This window comes from Teleopsis dalmanni, chromosome X, assembly GCF_002237135.1.
Source record: "Teleopsis dalmanni isolate 2A chromosome X, ASM223713v2, whole genome shotgun sequence".
NCBI classification, from domain to species: domain Eukaryota; kingdom Metazoa; phylum Arthropoda; class Insecta; order Diptera; family Diopsidae; genus Teleopsis; species Teleopsis dalmanni.
In genome coordinates, this window is record NC_051848.1 from 15,070,040 (window position 1) to 15,087,993 (window position 17,954).

Below are 17,954 nucleotides of genomic sequence, written 5' to 3' on the forward strand. Positions count from 1 at the left end.
TTACTCGAACTCGCAGATCGCCTTAAAATATTTGCAACGTGACTAAATCGAACCTAAATAAAAAAATCCCCAGGGTTGCCATTTTAAAATTTTTATAAGATGTTTAATAAATAAAAAATAGATTTAAGTGAATCAAAACATAGGAAATGACAATAAGAAATAATTTTATTAAAAGATTTTGTTTTATTTGTATTAAAAAATTAATTATCGTTATCAGAAAACTTTTAACCGAAAAATGCACACGTTTTGCATGTATTTTTATATATTTATATTATAATTATTATTATTTAATATATTTTATAAATATTTGAATTTTCTAAAAATTTTTTTTCTTTTATTTGGTATTGTGAACATTTATTCGATAAAATTTTATTATTTTTTCTTATTTGGTTGTTTCCAAAAAACTAAATGGATTTCTTTTCATTGACTTGACAATATTGTTTTGGTAATTTTTAACCTTTGCATAGTTTTGAAAATACATTGAAATACATATTGAACTACGTTTGAATCGCAAGGAAAATCCCATTTAATTTAGTATAAAATTAGAACAACTCGCACACGCCCTTAATTCTATAAATTTTTTATCGGTGTTTTTTTAGTTTATATACAAATAATACATAATTGAACATAATATTGAAATATAACGGAATACGTATAAAATTAAAATGACTTATCTATAATAAAATCCACAAAAGTTTTCAACAAATTTAAAGAAATGAATTACAGAAATAATACATATACTTATACATAGAACATTATTTATATATACTTCAAACGATTAATTTCACATCATAATAGAAACGTTGAGAAACCGCCTATAAGACATTGGACAATCATTCCACTTTCAAAGTATTTTTTTATTCGACTTTGTTATTAATTTTTCGCAGAGATCCGAGGTTAATGTTTTTTACGTCTATTCAATGTTACACTTAGACTAGTGGTGATGGAGATAGTATAGTACGTGTTGCTTTTGTCGGTGATTTCGTTGTGTTGTGTTGCACCAAGTTTCCAACATTTGTCCCATGCAGACGAAAAAGTTCACCAACTGTTATGGCTACTTGTACAGCACCCTTTCCTTCAAGTACATCAGCTGCACAGCAAATTAAATTCTGAAAAATATATTTGAATCTTTTATTACTGTGTTATGTATTAAAAATTTTTTTATTCAATCTTTTAATCTCTTCAATCTAAAAATACTCTGTAAAGACGTATTATTTATACAGTAATATAACTCATAAAGATATAAATAACATATTACCAACCGTTATCTAGAAGATTCTTAACAAATACGAAGCAGGTAACTCTCCACTGTGTTTTCCAGCATCAAAAAATAAATTTTGAATTGTGTTCAGATCATAGCTCTATAGCAGTAGCTCTCAGCTGAACCACATTTATGAAAATTATCCCCTCCAGGCGCACATACCCATTTGAAAGAACTAAAATTGCTCATATTTGTGAGACTAAAAATCAGCGACAGATTAAAGAAGAAGGAAAAACGTAGAGGCTAGTCATTATTTAATTTATATTGCACTTTTCTATATTCCTGTAAAAAGAAGCTACTGAAATCACACCATTTCATAGCAACCACTTTCTGGGTATGCTGCGACTGTTATGGCAGAATAATTTATATTCCCCAGTAATTTTATCAACAATATCGTATGGAACGCTAACGTGGTAAAAACGTTGGAAATCATCACTGCTAGGAAACTAGAATAGTTTTATCTGAAGTATTAAATACATAATCGCGGTAGTATAATACCCTTAAGTTCTAAAATACAGCTAATTGCATCCATTAGTTGATGTAGACTATTAAAGCGATTAACTGAACAAAATCTAATAACAAAAAACATCTGTGTTTGCAAAATTAAAACAATGTCAAGATTTTAAGATTTCTCTAGATCCGGACTGTCCAAAGCACGACCCACTGTCCGCGTTCTGCCTGGGCCTAATATTTGTGCGCCCTGCGACATCTTTCTCAATTACTACAATTACTTCTTCTTCTTTATTTGCCAATTCGATTTCAAATATTGTTAATCATATAACATAATAGTATTTTGTTTAATTAACTTTTTTTGTAATTTTGTAAGTTTTTTGCGTATTGCTCTCTACATCTAGCTATATTTATAAGGCTGTCAACCTCTCATATTTGGATCCATTATCGAATATTTTGCATCCATGAAAATTATTTTATACTAACACCTCGTTTCCCTTCGATTTTTGCCAGAATAGTCATTTAGAGTAGCTCATATTTTGAATTTCTCATAATATGTCCAAGGTAGGCTGTTTTCCGTCTTTTGATAGTTGCTAACAATTCGCGATCACAGCTCATTCTTCGTAAAACTTCATTATTTGTGACATGAAGGTTCCATAACTCAAATGCATTGAGCTTATTAATATAGAAATTAACTGGACTTTCAAAGTCCAGGTTTCCATAGCGTATAGAAGTATAGATTAGACATAGCATTTTACAAAACTGACTTTCAAAGTCCAGGTTTCCATGGCGTATAGAAGTAGAGGTAGACCAGACATAGCATTTTATAAAACGGATTTTAGTTTTAATATTGAGATCATGATTGTTAAAATAAAAAGTATTTAAGAAAAGTATTACGTGCTATCTCTATTCGGCATTTCATCTCTTTCGAATAATTCCAATTTTCATTTATATAGCATCCAAGATATTCAAAATGTTGTGTTCTTTCTATAGCAATATTGTTAATCATTGAATTTGTATTGCTGTAAATATTTTTTTGGCTTACAATCATATATATTATTTTATTTATGTTTATTCGCTAGTGGTGTTAACTCTGTTTACTAGCTCTTGTAGGCCGCTTAGACTGTCGGCAATAAGATCGGTGTCATCTCTGAATTACGCTAATTTTCTTTTGGTCTTTTGGTGAAATTGCATTATTTTATTTTTATAGTAGCCCAAATAAATAAGTTAAAATGAGCGTATGTATTTTTTTCTGCGGCTCCAATCTAGACATCGATTTTCGGCTCGCAATCAAGTCTGATATGGACAGCCTGGTCTAGATTATATGCTCCCACCAATACACCAGATAGAGTGAGGTGATAACATTAACTGGCTCGGAGATCTACAACCCGAATTTTCGTCATTTATCAATCAATATCCATAACCCTATAACCTGCACACTATACAATCATAAGCTATACTTTGATAATGTGAAGATATTAAAGCGCGAAAACCATTCAAATAAGAATTATTTTTTAGAAATGCTTCACATTTTCAAGTTCCCGAATAACGGAAGATTGATTTATAAAACCGATATTGACAATTATGAATGCATACGAAAAGATATTTAAAATCATATGACAACACAACACTTTGAGGAATTTTAGCCCGACATTTTCATTTAAGTTATTGACAAAGATACACAATTTTTTATATTAATTTATTGTACTTATATATTATATTGTATCATATATTTGTATAAAATAACTTGTATATTACGATGTTGTAAACACTGTAGTCCTGAAGATGACCAGCAAAGATGGTCGAAATATTAAACGTGCTATAAATTAAATAAAATTTTTGATTAATAGAACCAACCAAAGCTCACAAAAAAGCTTTCAAATAAAATAATTTATAAAAATAAGTGCAATTGATAAAAATTTACTTAAGTGGGAAAATTAGTATGCATTGTATTTTTGTTTTAACATCTTGGCTTCAACAAAAATAATAAAATATGAGCTCAAAATATGCGCAAGGTACATTTATATCAATTAACTTTATTAAACAAAAAGGTTTTACGAATAGTACTGAACTACAACAACGAAAATTCATTATATATTATCTTATTTAATTGAATTTTTGGCTGACCATAAGGCCGTTTCGAGTATTGCCAGTGGGCTTGGAAATAATTCTTATATTTCTTTTTCGTAAATAATTTTATAAGGAATCGAACTCATGCCCTGCCAAATTTAAAGCTCAGAGTCAGCGCACAATAACCAACTGACTCAAAGTCATACTTGGCTTTTATGTTCGCACATTTTTCTGGTGTTTAGTTACTTTGTTGTGAAAATTTTATTAACAAATTCAGTTGCTGTGTTTACATTGTGACCGAAAAGTTTCCGGTCATAAATAAATAAAACGCAAAATTCTTAATCTTCATCAATATTTATTTTATCTCCTTCAAAATATGCTCCATTAGAAGCGATACACAAATGCCAACGTTTCTTCAATCATCAAAACATTTTTTATAGGCGCTTTCCGGTATGGCTTTGAGTTCCCTCTGCGAATTCTGTTTTACGTCTTCTATGGATTCAAAACGCGTTCCTCTGAGTGGTAATTTGAGGTTGGGAAACAGGAAAAAGTCACACGGTGCAAGATCAGGTGAATACGGTGGCTGTTCGATGGTATTTATTGAATGTTTGGCCTTAAAATCGTTGATAATGTTGAACAAATTGAGGTGAATCGGAACAAGCCGGGCGTTGACACGTCGCATACACAAATTGTCCACCAAAATCAAACGAGCCATCTCACGACCGATGCCTAGCTCTCGTGCTATCTCTCTAACACTCACATGAGGATTTTTGAACACGATTTCCTTTGCCTTTTCAATGTTTTCGTCGGTGGTAGAGGTCGAAGGTCGTCCAGAACGCGGCATGTCTTCGACGGTCGTACGACAGTCCTGAAAGGCTTTGTACCACTCATAAACTTGAGTTTTCGATAAAACTGATTCCCCATAAGCCTTTTGTAGCATTCGCAACGATTCTGCACACGAAATTTCGTTCGAAAAACAAAATTTGATGCAAACTCTTTGTTCAATATTTTTTTCCATTGTTTTTTTCGCAACGCACTACTGAGGTGAACTGGTTTCAACAGCTGCCGTAAACGAACTGTCTTACAGATCGCGCTCATTTTTGGCATAGTAATTAAGGACAGTGCTGCCAAACTACATAAACTTAAAATATCGAAAAATATACAGCGCGCGAATTTTAAATGAGAACCTCCGAAAACCTTTCGGTCACAATGTATATTAGAATGAAATCATAAACCAGCTCTAGAATAATTGAATTAATTAATTATATTTTTATTTTTTAATTGTTAAATTTCAATACTATTCTGTTTGCAGAGACATTATTTCTTGCATGATTTATATGCATTCTTGCGCATGTATAGAACCAAATCTAGGAACGTAAGACTGAGAAAGTCATGTTAATGTTACACCACGAACTATAATAATAATAAATAAATTAAATAAACTAAAATCTTTTAAAAAAAATGATTAACGTTTTTAATTCAATTAAAATTAAGAAATTAAAACGTGATTTTAAAAATAATAAATCAAAAAAATTAAAACGAATTTGCAAAGCACATTTGAGATGAATCTGGGGCTTTGAAGTGAGGACATTCTTAATGTCTAATTTAATCAACCACCTTATACTCTTCTCGTTATTATAAAGAATAAAAAATAGAACAACATTCATGTATGGTATATTAATTTCTGTAAATTTATATTTACTCATATTTACTTCATATATTCATTTATATAATATTGTTTTGATTGCATTAATATATATACATAAGTATATATGTATATATTTATATATAAATTTTTTATGTTTCATATAAAAAATACTTTCAGTTATATTTAAAATAAAATTAAGATTTTAATTAATGAAAATAAATGCAATATTTGGCGTTGTATATATAAGTTGCATTTCACTATTTTTACTATAATTCTCAGAAATCTTTAACGTTGCCATTACTTATCTATGGGTTTTGCTTTTAAAACACATAAATATTAAATATATATATATGTAATATATATATATATATGCAATAATATATATGTTTATAATTGTATATATACGTATTTCATGTATAAAGTATTTATTTAAATAAATATATGATTATAGTGTTTGGATTTACTTATACATATGTTTATATATTGGGTTTTATAGAAAATATTACATATTCTTAAACCAAGCTTGCTATTTGTATACATAGTTTATATAATAAGTATATGTTTATATATAAATATATTTTAATACACATATCTAGACTAATGTTAGTTCGAAACAAGGAGTTTTTTTTTAAATTATTAATAATATTATTATATTTTTATTACAAAAATATATATGTATTATATATGTATTATTATTATTTTCTTGTGTAACTTATAGATATTAATAAAATAAATGATTAGATTTGTTTGCTTAGTGTTTATTATAATAAAATAATAAAATGATTTTACAAATACAACTCGATCGTTAATGAAGAACATAAGAGGAGTATTCACTTTTTGATGAAATTGTTTTAAAAATGCATGGAATATGCTATTTCACAAAATTTACACTGAAATTTAACTATTAAAAATAACTAAAATTAATTAATAAAAAGGTTTATTTTTTCGAAAAGTAGTGAACTACAACAACAAAAAATTCATTTTTATATTATTTTAATTAATTGAATTTTTGGCTGACCATACATTCAATTATTCTACAGCTGTTAATGTTAGTTAATGAACTTTTTCAGCAAATTAACAAAAAAAAAACAAAACTCCAAGTTCGAACATACAAGTCATGTACGACTTTGAGATATTTGGCTTATGAACACTGACTCTGAGCTTCAAATTTGGTAGGGCAAGAGTTCAATCCTTGGTACTTACAGTCTCAAAAAAATAATTTAAATATAATTATAATAGATTATTATTAAATATAATAAATAATTTAAAATAAAATTCAATTAATTAAATAATAAAATTTTATGGTCGCAATTCACTACTGTGCGAAAAATCTCCATCTATTATGAAAATAGTTACTTCTATCATAACTGACATTAAAAATCAAATTTAATACAAAATTCTTTCTATGAAGCAACAACACACTATTTACAAGTGACATAGTAGGAATAGGTATAGGCATAAACAGGGTACCAGCTCCCAACGGAGCGAACACTGCGAAAATGGTTGATCTTTTGTTCTGCTAGTGACGTACTAAATTCGAAGCGCTTTTAGTTTGTAATATTACAACGTTTGTTGTTTTTGTGTACGTCAGTGACCCAATAAATTAGTTATAAAATTTTCAAACAAGGAAGCAACAACAAAAAGTTGTCTAAATTATTGTTTAAGTAACATATATAGTTGTCATCTAATGACATTCATTTTTCATATAACGCGTCCTTTATACTAGTGATGCTCGTATTCGGTTTTACGGGTTATTCAGAGAATCCGATTAATCGGATAGTAAACGAAGTCTCCGGAGTTAAAAATAAAATCGGATTTGTTGTAAATCCGGAGTCTTCGAATATCTAGATTTGCGATTATTATTCGCAGTGAAATTATTCAAAGACTTCGTGAGCAAAAGTTAAAGGGAGACGATAGAGTTTCTTATTGTTTGCACGATTTTGTCTCTTAGGTATTTACGCAGAAAATTACATATGTGTAATATTTGTTTTATTTTATTTTATTTTATTACATATTACTAAATAAAAAATTTATATTTTAAATTACTTATCTTAATACTCCACATTTTCAGGGGCAAGACAACTGCTATGTGGACACAAGTATGTATATGTGCATCGGATATAACCCAATAGAAAAAGTGGTCTTCGAAGACATTGTCTTCGAGACGGTCTTTGATACTACGTCCGCATGTTTAAGCAAATTTGCAAAACAATTGCTCAAAACATGAATGTAAATAGTCTCTTTGCTTTCTCTCTCATTTGTAGTGTTCACAGCAACGTATTTGAATTTTTCATCATATGATGCTATATAACCATTGATCAGACTTCAAAATCGGTTACAAGCATACCTTAAGAAGGGTTTGACCTTCTGTAGAGGAGGTCTTACTATACTAAATGTACTGAATATAATTTGTTTGTAGAATTTTTTGGAAACATTACATTCCACACATTCTCAATACAATTATAGCACAGAGTGAATACTCTCTCCTAATGGTATTTTATCACAATAAATTTGAAAATAAATTAAAATAGTAATTTTAGCAATTTTTATTGGATTAAAATTTTATGCTGTTTAGAATTGCTTTTGAAAATAAGGAATGTAATCATTTATTTTGTTTTTGTTTTTGTTTTCTTTTTTTGATAATCTAAGGCACTATTTGCGAATTTTTATTTAATATAAGTTAACAACACATAAGAAATATAAATTGTATACAGGGTTTCCTTTAGTAATTCAAAACTGGAATAATCAACATGCCTTTATAACCAGGATAACCAGTCCGATAATTAGATTTATGTCACAATCACTTAAGCTTTTATTCTGTATATCCCCTGCTTTACTTATACCTAATAATTATGGAAACTGTTAAGTGTTTTGTTTTAAACTAATTACTCTATCCAATCAATTCAAATTCCCTTTTTAATTGATGTTATATTTTCTTCCTATTTTTATGTTAAAAAAAATCGAAACAATTTTAATGCTTACTTATTTCGAATAGCTGAAAATGTGCAGTTTAACTCTTGTTAGGTCTTCATATATACACAGTGATTTTATCATAAGGACAATAGACAATGGATTATGTGCAATACGCACTGCACTGATGAATAAGAATAGGAATAAGAATTGAACATCAATATTTTTTATTTGTAGATAGGATGTGACTGTAACGAAACTAAGGTAATCGTGAAAATACAGCTTTTACTTTAACAATATAGCAAATAGAAAATTTTTTTAAAGAACATATAAACAATTTCTAAATCTATTTCACTTTGGCCTAATGCAATGTATATTATTCATATACTTAAACTCATGCGTGTTCAGTTCCAAATGTATTCCAAACGTAGAAGAACAAACAGTGTCCATTAATGTACAGTAATTTCAAGATCCCCAAAATTTCTGGATGACTGTTATGTATATGTATGAACATGTTTACAGAACATAAAACACAGCATTGAATAGTCATTTATAAGCTGTAAGAAAAGTGCTTTTAAAACCCACACTTCTTTTTTTTATTTTTTTAAAAAATATGAAAGAAAGTCAGGAAATGGAAGGAAGTCTGCCTACACATATCCAACTTCTTTATTATTTAAACACGCATTATCTAAACACTTATATATCATTACTCATTTAACGAGTGAGGGTTTTTATTACCGGTACTATTAAATCATGAACTAATATGAAATTTGTTTTTAAAATATAAAATTCAAGCGAAAATATATGTCCAACCATAAGGCAATTACAATTTACAATTAAAGTAGTTAGTGTTTATACGGACATTTAACACAATTCTTCAGTTTCTAATTCGCATTTTTAATGCACTTTATTACCAATGCATAATCTAATTAACTATTGTTAACTTAAATTACACAAAACAAAAAAAAAGGAAACTGACGTTATTATAGCACTATCGTGTAAACCTAAGGTTTACAATTAAAATTATGACATAAAATATTACATTAAACTCAATTATAAGAATTAAATAATTTTTTCAATTTTCACAAATGTAAATTGACGTAAACTCCATTACAGCTACTAACTAATTTAATCACTTAATTAGCAATCACTCAAACCGAGGCAATTAGACATCGTTTTGAGGCGTTGCTCTCGAAGGAATTCTGGTTACATACGTTTACTTAGTACTTTTGAACTTAATTTTTAATTGTATATAATTTGTTGCTCTGCAGCTTTGTTTACTGCTTACTGCTTACTAATAACTAATAACTAATTATCGCTTATCGTAATAGTTCAATTATAAGAAAATATATATCAATTAGGCATGAATACAGATATTTTATATATAAATAATAAGTATTTAGTAGTACAATTGTTACACTGGTACATTATGTAAATACACAATTTAATTAAAATATTACTCTTATTTTGTAGGCATATAATAATCAAAAGCATTCAATAATTTTTAATTACACTAAATTCAATGATTAGTTCGTTGTTATAAAGTTATTATGTATAAATAAATCTAACAAAAAAATTAATAACTAAACAAAGTCGTAAACGTCGTAAATGTCGTAAATTTCATAAATAAAAAAGTATACAAGTTTACACTTGAATTAATGTTAAATAAATTAAAAATATATGGTAATTCATTTAACTATATGAGAACAAAAAAGTTTAGTAATTTGTTATACCTATTAATTATATATTTAATTATGAAAATTAAAGGAAAACAAATTACTTTGCGAAAAGAAAAAATGTCAAAATTTATTTATTTATATAAATTATCTAAATGTAAAATAATGAATATAAATAAAAAACATTTGTGAAAACTAATAAAATATTAAAAAATTAATATTAATATTAATAAAATTACAAAACTAAAGTCATATCATTTCTCACGTGGATGTATGATTATTCTTGATATTATAAAAACTAGAAACCGACCTAATATTAAACTGCGTCTACTTAATGGCACAAAACATTTCGGTCCAATTTTGTAAAAATACTTTATTTAATAGGCATAAATAATATATACTTTTAGCTACAGCAAAAAAATCAGTTTTATAATTTTGTCAAAATTTTATACATTTAATATTATGTCAGTTTGAGCCATGATCGCAACCTAGATGCGGTATATATAGCATTTTAGAGCAATTTTAAAAACATCTGTGAATTTAATTTTAGTTAAACAAGAAGCAAAATATAAGTGAACCAACTTTACAAGTTTATAAACTTGACTCTATCCCGTATGTTAAAGAATGATAGCTCTGTCAGGTGGAGAAAAGGGCTCCAAAGATATTAAATCTTTTAATGGATACTGACACATGCAATGAAACAGTTTCTTTTCCCTCAGTGAAGCCGCAAACACGACAAAAGTTAATTTACGATAGAGGAAGTCTCATTGCATATCTTACTTCAAGCAGTCAATAACTATCTTACCTATCAGCATCAATACCGTATTATTAATCAAATTTCGCTTTAAATGGAACAAATACCTAGCTAAATTAAAAACAATAATTAGAAATCAGGAAATTGGAATCGTACCAGCAAAGATATTGACATAAGCTTCACATGGGGTATGGTCATAAATAATTCTAAAATTCAATCAGCTATAAAGGCATCTAAACAGAACTTTCCATATAAGTCTTAAAAACAAATTCTTACTGTTAAACTCTATTTAAAAGCTAATATGGATGTATAGAATTAGTTCCTGTTGCTCTTAAATCAACAAAAAGAATCGAAAAGAGAACCAAAAATATCAGTAGACAAATAGTCGGAGCTTCAAATCCTTCAAAACACTGCAACAATTATAAGAATTAGGAATACCTAATTCAACAGTTGTTTAATACTGTATATAAATATGCATATATATATATATACAGAGACCGTAGCAGTTATCATTAAAAAAATAACAGTCACCTTATAACTGTTATCATTCGCATTTTAAAATAAAGCTCAAAAATAATAATTAAATTTGCTTAATATTATATTTTTAAGGCAAAAATAACAGTTTTTTGTGCGTTTTAAAAAAAAAAGCAAGAAGAGTTATTTTTGATGAATATAATATAAAGTAAATATAATTCTTATTTTTTGAGTTTTATTTTGAAACGCTCATATATATATAAAACATGCATAATATTAAGGATGAAAGTTTTTAGAATGATAACTAACATATATACTTATATATGAGTTTAGACAACTTTTTGTTCTTGATTTATTTCTTAGAAATTTTTGAAATAACTGTTATTTGCGGTCCCTGTACATATATCTTTTATTAGTATGCTAGCTAAAAAAGATTGTTGCTGAGCTGTTATTTTTCACTAATTTTTTTAGGATGCATCTCACATGAGACGGAGGTGTAAAGTATCATATTAAAAGAATTAATGATATTAATTACAAAACAATTGTTAATAAAAAATATTGGCCAAGAAAAAAAATCGAAATATAATATTGTTATAAATATTATGCACAGAATTGTATAAAAATGAAAAGATAAATATATAAAAACCTGTAATTGCTGTATTGTGAACTTATGTAATGTGATGAAATATAAATTTAAAAATATGTACCTAAAAATATTAATATATATATAAAAACATATATGTGTTGCTGTTAAATAATTAACACATGTAAATATTAATATACATTATAATAAATCTCCGAATAGTTAATAAGCATCATGCAGAATTATGTGTTACCGCATACACGTACAATGATAAGAAAAGTCATCAAAGCTTTGTGGAAGAAGATATAGGTATATCTGTATTATAATGTAATGTATATAGATATATCTATGTAATGTATAGAGATATAGAACATGGAGTACACTTCAACAAAGCAACAATTCTGTGATGCTTGCCACCCGGAACCAAGTGAATCCTAGCATTAACAACAGCGTAAATGTACAATTCATAATAATAATAAGACTTGAAACAATATAACAACCAATTATAATAACAGAAAAAACACATATAACATAAGAGTGATAATGTTAAACATAAATATAGTTATAACACAAAAATTAATACAAGTGTTAAAAAGTGTAATATCATACACATATAAAAATAAGTTTATTATGAAATAAAAAATTATATATGAAAAATACTATGTGTTTGAATTGAGTGCAATTAACAGAAACATCACACATCACACAGGTATAAATTAATGATATTTGAATAATAATTGAAAGTAATAATTTTTTATAAGGTAATCAAACAATATAATGCTAATTGCATTATTACTTGCATATTAATAAAAATGTATTTAAGTATACAGAAGACATTAGTTATCATATTAAATGAATGACAATCAATTTAAAATACATAACATAAAACGCTTTATATATTAGAGAACAATATTAATATTATTAGAACTTAGTATATTTGAATGAATTACAATATTAGAATGAAAATAATAAAATATGTGCATATGTGAAACAATTTCTAATAAAGTAAAATGGTATTTTAAATTGTTAGTTATTTTCGATACAGAAATAAAAAATTTATTTAATAATAATTTTTTAGTAAAAAAAATTCCAACAACAGATCATTCAATATTATTAAACATATAAAAAAAATCCATTTTATAAAAATTCAATCATAGTTTTATAGTCTTTGGATTAGTAAAAAAATAGTATATATAATACAATATATATATATATATATATAATTTGTATATATAAATGCTTTCGTTACAGTTTAAATTCTTTGATTTTTTCTTAAATTTCAGTTTAGCATCAATTTTAAAATTTTATAAATTAATTTTTAATAAAATTGTTTTTTTCTTAAGTACATAAAAAGCAGCCTCTAGTTACATGTGCTTAGAAATACAAATACTTTCAATATTAGAATTACAAATTTTAGGTTATGTTTGTGTTAATTAAAGTAAAAGTGAATTGGATGAAAAATGTTTAATGTTAATGAGTATACATAATCTTAATATAATCGTAATAATTTATCATATATAGTTATACATATAGAAATAATATAAATTAATATTTTTTGAAGAATGGAAATTTGAACAAAATTTTTTTTAGATAAAGTCCTAAAATTAAAGATTAAAGACTAAAGAAAATATTAAATAATCTTATTCATAGCTTTAAGCTTTCGCTTGCTTTTAGCAGTAGCAGTAGCAGTGATATCCTTTATCCTGTATTTAGAAATAGCAGCATTTGATATAAATATTGTAACACTATCCTGGCAATGGGAAGAATACCAGCAATAGAAATGTTATTATGAAAACACATGATAACAAAATAGTTAGAATATGTGAATCGTGTTTCAGCAACAATGATTCTGCCTTTATTTCTGATTTCTCATTTTCCTTTGTGTTTGGTTTATGTTCATCATTGGCAGCAGGATTAACAACAACATCTGCAACACGATATATACTAAATATATTATTTTTAGGCACTTTAGGCTTAAGTATTGACACATCTGCATTGGGTGTGCTATTTGTTATATTGAATGTTGAGTGTTCAAAGAATTCTATACGTTTTAGCACACTTCCTTTAATCTCATTGTTAGTCGTCTCTTTTCTCATCTGAGGCAGCTCTAATAACTTATATTTGTTAACAGAATGTGGTGTTACAACAGCTGTTGTCGTTGTTGTTGTTGTTGTAGTTGTGGTTGGTGATGTTTTTAACAACAATGTCATATCTTTTTTGCTAAGATCATTTAATTTCATTGGTGAAAGTTTATCAGTCTTGAGTTTTTCATTTATCAATTGATAAACACCTGTACTGTTTGCACCATCATTATCTGTTTCAACAATAGTTTGCAACTCAGCACAATGATTATTATTATCATTGCACTGATTGAGGTTGTTACTGTTAGAATTACCATGAGATGTCAATAAATTTAATTTGATTTTTTGGAATGTTTTCAATTTGGCGTGACGAAAACAGTTGCTCACCGCTGCAATACCTTGTACTGATTGCTCTTGCAATAGTTGTTGTGTCTCTACCCCAACAACATTATCAGAATTATCAGCGCTACTATCGTTGTTATCACTTTTGTACTTTTGTGTATTTCCAACCCAATTATTTACATTATTATAATTGTTGCCGTAGTCAGCAGCATTAGCATTTGGATTTGTACCGTTCAAATAATTTTCAAACTGACAATTCACATTCAAATTAAGAGTAGAATTTTTCAATTCCATATTGGCAAAAAATTTAGCTTGTTGCTGCATCTGTTCTTTGGTGCAGGTTGCAGTTAAGTGTTGTTGCTCTTGCTCCTGCTGGTGATGTTGATATTGTCTTGTATCTGCATTATAAATGTCATCGGCTTCTCCATGCAAAAACTCGTACCGGCTTTCATAGTCAACACAACCTTGGTGGTGCGTCTGTTGCATTAGTTGTTGCACTTTTTCACGTTGCACTCCTTTTTGTTTTTGCTGTTGCTGTTGCTGCTGCAATTTAATTTGCAGTTCTTGCTGTTGTTGTAAATTACGTATGTTCTGATGATGCGGATTGGAATCCATAGCAATTAAGGCAGAAACTGTTTTTAAAACAGCGGAAGGATTTGGCAATATTTTGCGGTTTTCGTTATCGACTTGCAATGATTGTTGTTCATTTTGTTGTTTGTTCTCTTCATTATTATTGTTGCTATTGCAAAAGTTAAGTTCATTCTCCGAAATAGGCACAACATCTGCACAGGAGCAAATCAACTCCTGCAACCAACACCAATAACAGATTTTTGCATTTTAGTACCATTTAAAACAAAAAGAATACAATGAGGAGGGAAAGTATAGAACGACGAACAGTTGGAAGAGGGAGTTTTTTTAAAACACGTGAATGAATTTGGCTAAACATTTGAAAAGCTTCAGGTTATTATTGTTTTTTTTAAATATTTTAAAATAAAATTTAATTTAGAAAACATCAAATAATAAAAAATAAAAGTAAAAATAATAAATGAAAGTTAATCGAAAACCAGATAGACTTGTACCTATAAAATGTTTTACAGCTACAAATATAAAATAAAAATTTAATAGCTTCGAATTCTACAAATTAAGTACTGTCTTCAGCAATTACTTTAATTAACAAATGCTATATACAAAGAACAAAAAAAATATAAGTCTGACACATATATATATATGTATGAAATTCATATTTACCAAGCAAAATTCATCTTACATATAAAAATTATTAGAATTATTTTGAAATATATTTGCTGCATTCGATTCACAAATTCTATAAAACATGTTAACTTTAAATAGAGTGGTTTATCATCATAAGCTTAAAGCATAGCAACAACTTGACACAAATTTTCAAAATTGTATAATTTAATATATACCATTTAAACCATTTATCTGGCCATTTATAATACAAATGGTTTATGAGATGACAGTAGTCAACTCCGAATCATTTAATGTGGAGATTTTGTGAACAATTTATTTAGACAAAAAGAAGACAAAATAATTCAGTTGGTAAAAATAAACATAACTGTACATATATATCTATCTATTAAATTACTATTTCTCGTCTATTGTATTGTACATAGAACTTTAAAAATCTTAACTTTAGCAAGCATATTGTATTTGCCTATGTGTTTAGCTGAAAATATGGCAATATTATATTCTCTAAATAGGTGGCAAATAAAACGCACTACTTATTTATATATTATTGTAAAATGTAGAATAATAGGAAGAAATGAGATCATTTTAAAAATGAAAATTGCATTTAGTTTACTTTTCCAATGTAATATATTACAGATATGTTTCCCAAATCACATAAACTACTATAATCATATGTATTTTGTGATGACATGTAAATCAAACTGAATAGCAGATATCTTGCCTGCTTAATGAACACCAAAAAGTCATTTCTTGAACTGTTTCAAATTATTGATGTGATCAATTATCATAAGGAATGTGACAAAAAAAATTTTATTCTATTTTATTCAGCGATGTTATACTATCTTTTTAAACAAGCTCATCTTGTTGAGTGGAAGCAGGTTGAAATTACTTGTTATCTAACTGTTTGTTTTTCACCAGGATGGGAGATGGATATGAAAAGTTGACCCCTTAGATCGCTTGCTCTGGAAAACCAAATAGTTTAAAAAGGATCTCACAATAACCTACATTAGAAATAATGGTAATCGTAGATTATATATAGATATAAATGTTCGTATCAACACACATAGTCTAACCCCAAGTCATTAGTAACCAGAGATTCGTAATAAATACACATGTCTTAATATAGATAGCTTTACTTATTATTTTATTTAATGTGGTGAGGTACATTTAAATCAAATATTCAATGATTTGAATGAAAAAATTGGATAATGAGAAAACGTAACCGTACTAAAGTATAATTTCTAATCGAATTTTGGTTTACTATTCCGTTTTATATATTTTAAACAAATTTATTTGTACAACAGGTTAATAAAGCTAAAAAAATTTACAATAGTCGAAAAATATAATTAGCTACTGCTCGTTATTACAAATATTATATATAAAATTAAAACTATCAAATTAAAAATAATTTATTAACTTCTATAAAGCAATACAGTATGTATATTAAAAGTGTATTAAATATTAAAAAGACAACTACAAAGAAATAAATATTAAATTAAAATTAAATTTACATATACAATGTATTAAATATAAAAACTACAAGAAATATATTAAAAATTACGAAGTATAAACTTTAGAAATTGTGTAGCACCCAAATGAGTAAATTAATGTTAACATATATTAACGTTACAAAATAATACTTTGTACGATGATAAACTAATTTCCAATTTTGTTTGTAAGTAATAACAAAAAGCTGAGATATATATTATTTCCTCTTTTTTTTATTGCTTCAAAGATAGTATCAATTTTTTAAAAGTATAAACTATTTCAACTATATTTACATAAAAAATTTCTTTTTATTTAACAAGAATAAATTTATAAATATTAGCAAGATTTACCAAATGGATACTTCGCCAATTAAAACACAAATTTTATTAAAGAAAAAAATCAAAATTCTAAAGTCAACCTAAAGCATTTCAATTGGAAAGCCATAGTTAAAGTGTATTAGTAACGGACAGATTTGATTTATTAATTGAAATTAAATCAGGAGTTAATATTAGTAACAATTTTAAATAAATATATGCGCTCACCTCGTCAACTCCTATCTTGCGACAAGCTTCCAGAAAGTTGTCAACATTCCTACGGCACCGGGCCATAGTAAGTTTTGACTGTAGGAATAAACAAGACGTATTTAATAAATTAATAGTTATTTCAATTAAATAAACTCACTACTCCTGGTGATGGCACATGAATACTTGCAACTGAACGTGGACGCACATAATTTGCCAAATGGCAAAGTATAACACCATCAGTTAAAGCTGAGGCAATGTCCTCCGGAAGTGTCATTTTAAGACGTGTTTCAATAATCTTAAATAAAAATAATATCCTTTAATGGCACATCAAACTTAGAAAAAATATATTTTCAAATACTTACACTACGTAATTGTGTCATTAATTCAGTCTCTTCCCTTTGGCGATCGAATTCACGTCGCATTGTAAAGCTCAACTTTTCGGGCGGTATATCATGATTCCATGTTACGGTGCTGCAATCAATAT

At 27.2% G+C, this 17,954-nt stretch overlaps 1 protein-coding gene across 3 annotated transcripts in view; it reads right to left on the bottom strand.

The window, feature by feature from the left end:
• Window positions 1-741: 741 nt before the first annotated feature.
• Window positions 742-17,954, bottom strand: part of LOC119662624 (leucine-rich repeat and calponin homology domain-containing protein) — a 39,548-nt gene continuing 22,335 nt past the window's right edge. For 2 of the 3 annotated variants that reach the window (XM_038072282.1, XM_038072281.1), the window contains 4 exons: window positions 17,833-17,941; window positions 17,628-17,765; window positions 17,489-17,566; window positions 13,426-15,053 (listed from right to left, as the gene is read on the bottom strand). In XM_038072282.1, the coding sequence (XP_037928210.1) occupies window positions 13,572-15,053; window positions 17,489-17,566; window positions 17,628-17,765; window positions 17,833-17,941 (1,807 nt within the window). In that variant the 3' untranslated portion in view covers window positions 13,426-13,571. Of the gene's footprint in view, window positions 1,110-13,425; window positions 15,054-17,488; window positions 17,567-17,627; window positions 17,766-17,832; window positions 17,942-17,954 lie in introns of those variants that run through there. The other variant, XM_038072283.1, reaches the window with a different exon arrangement.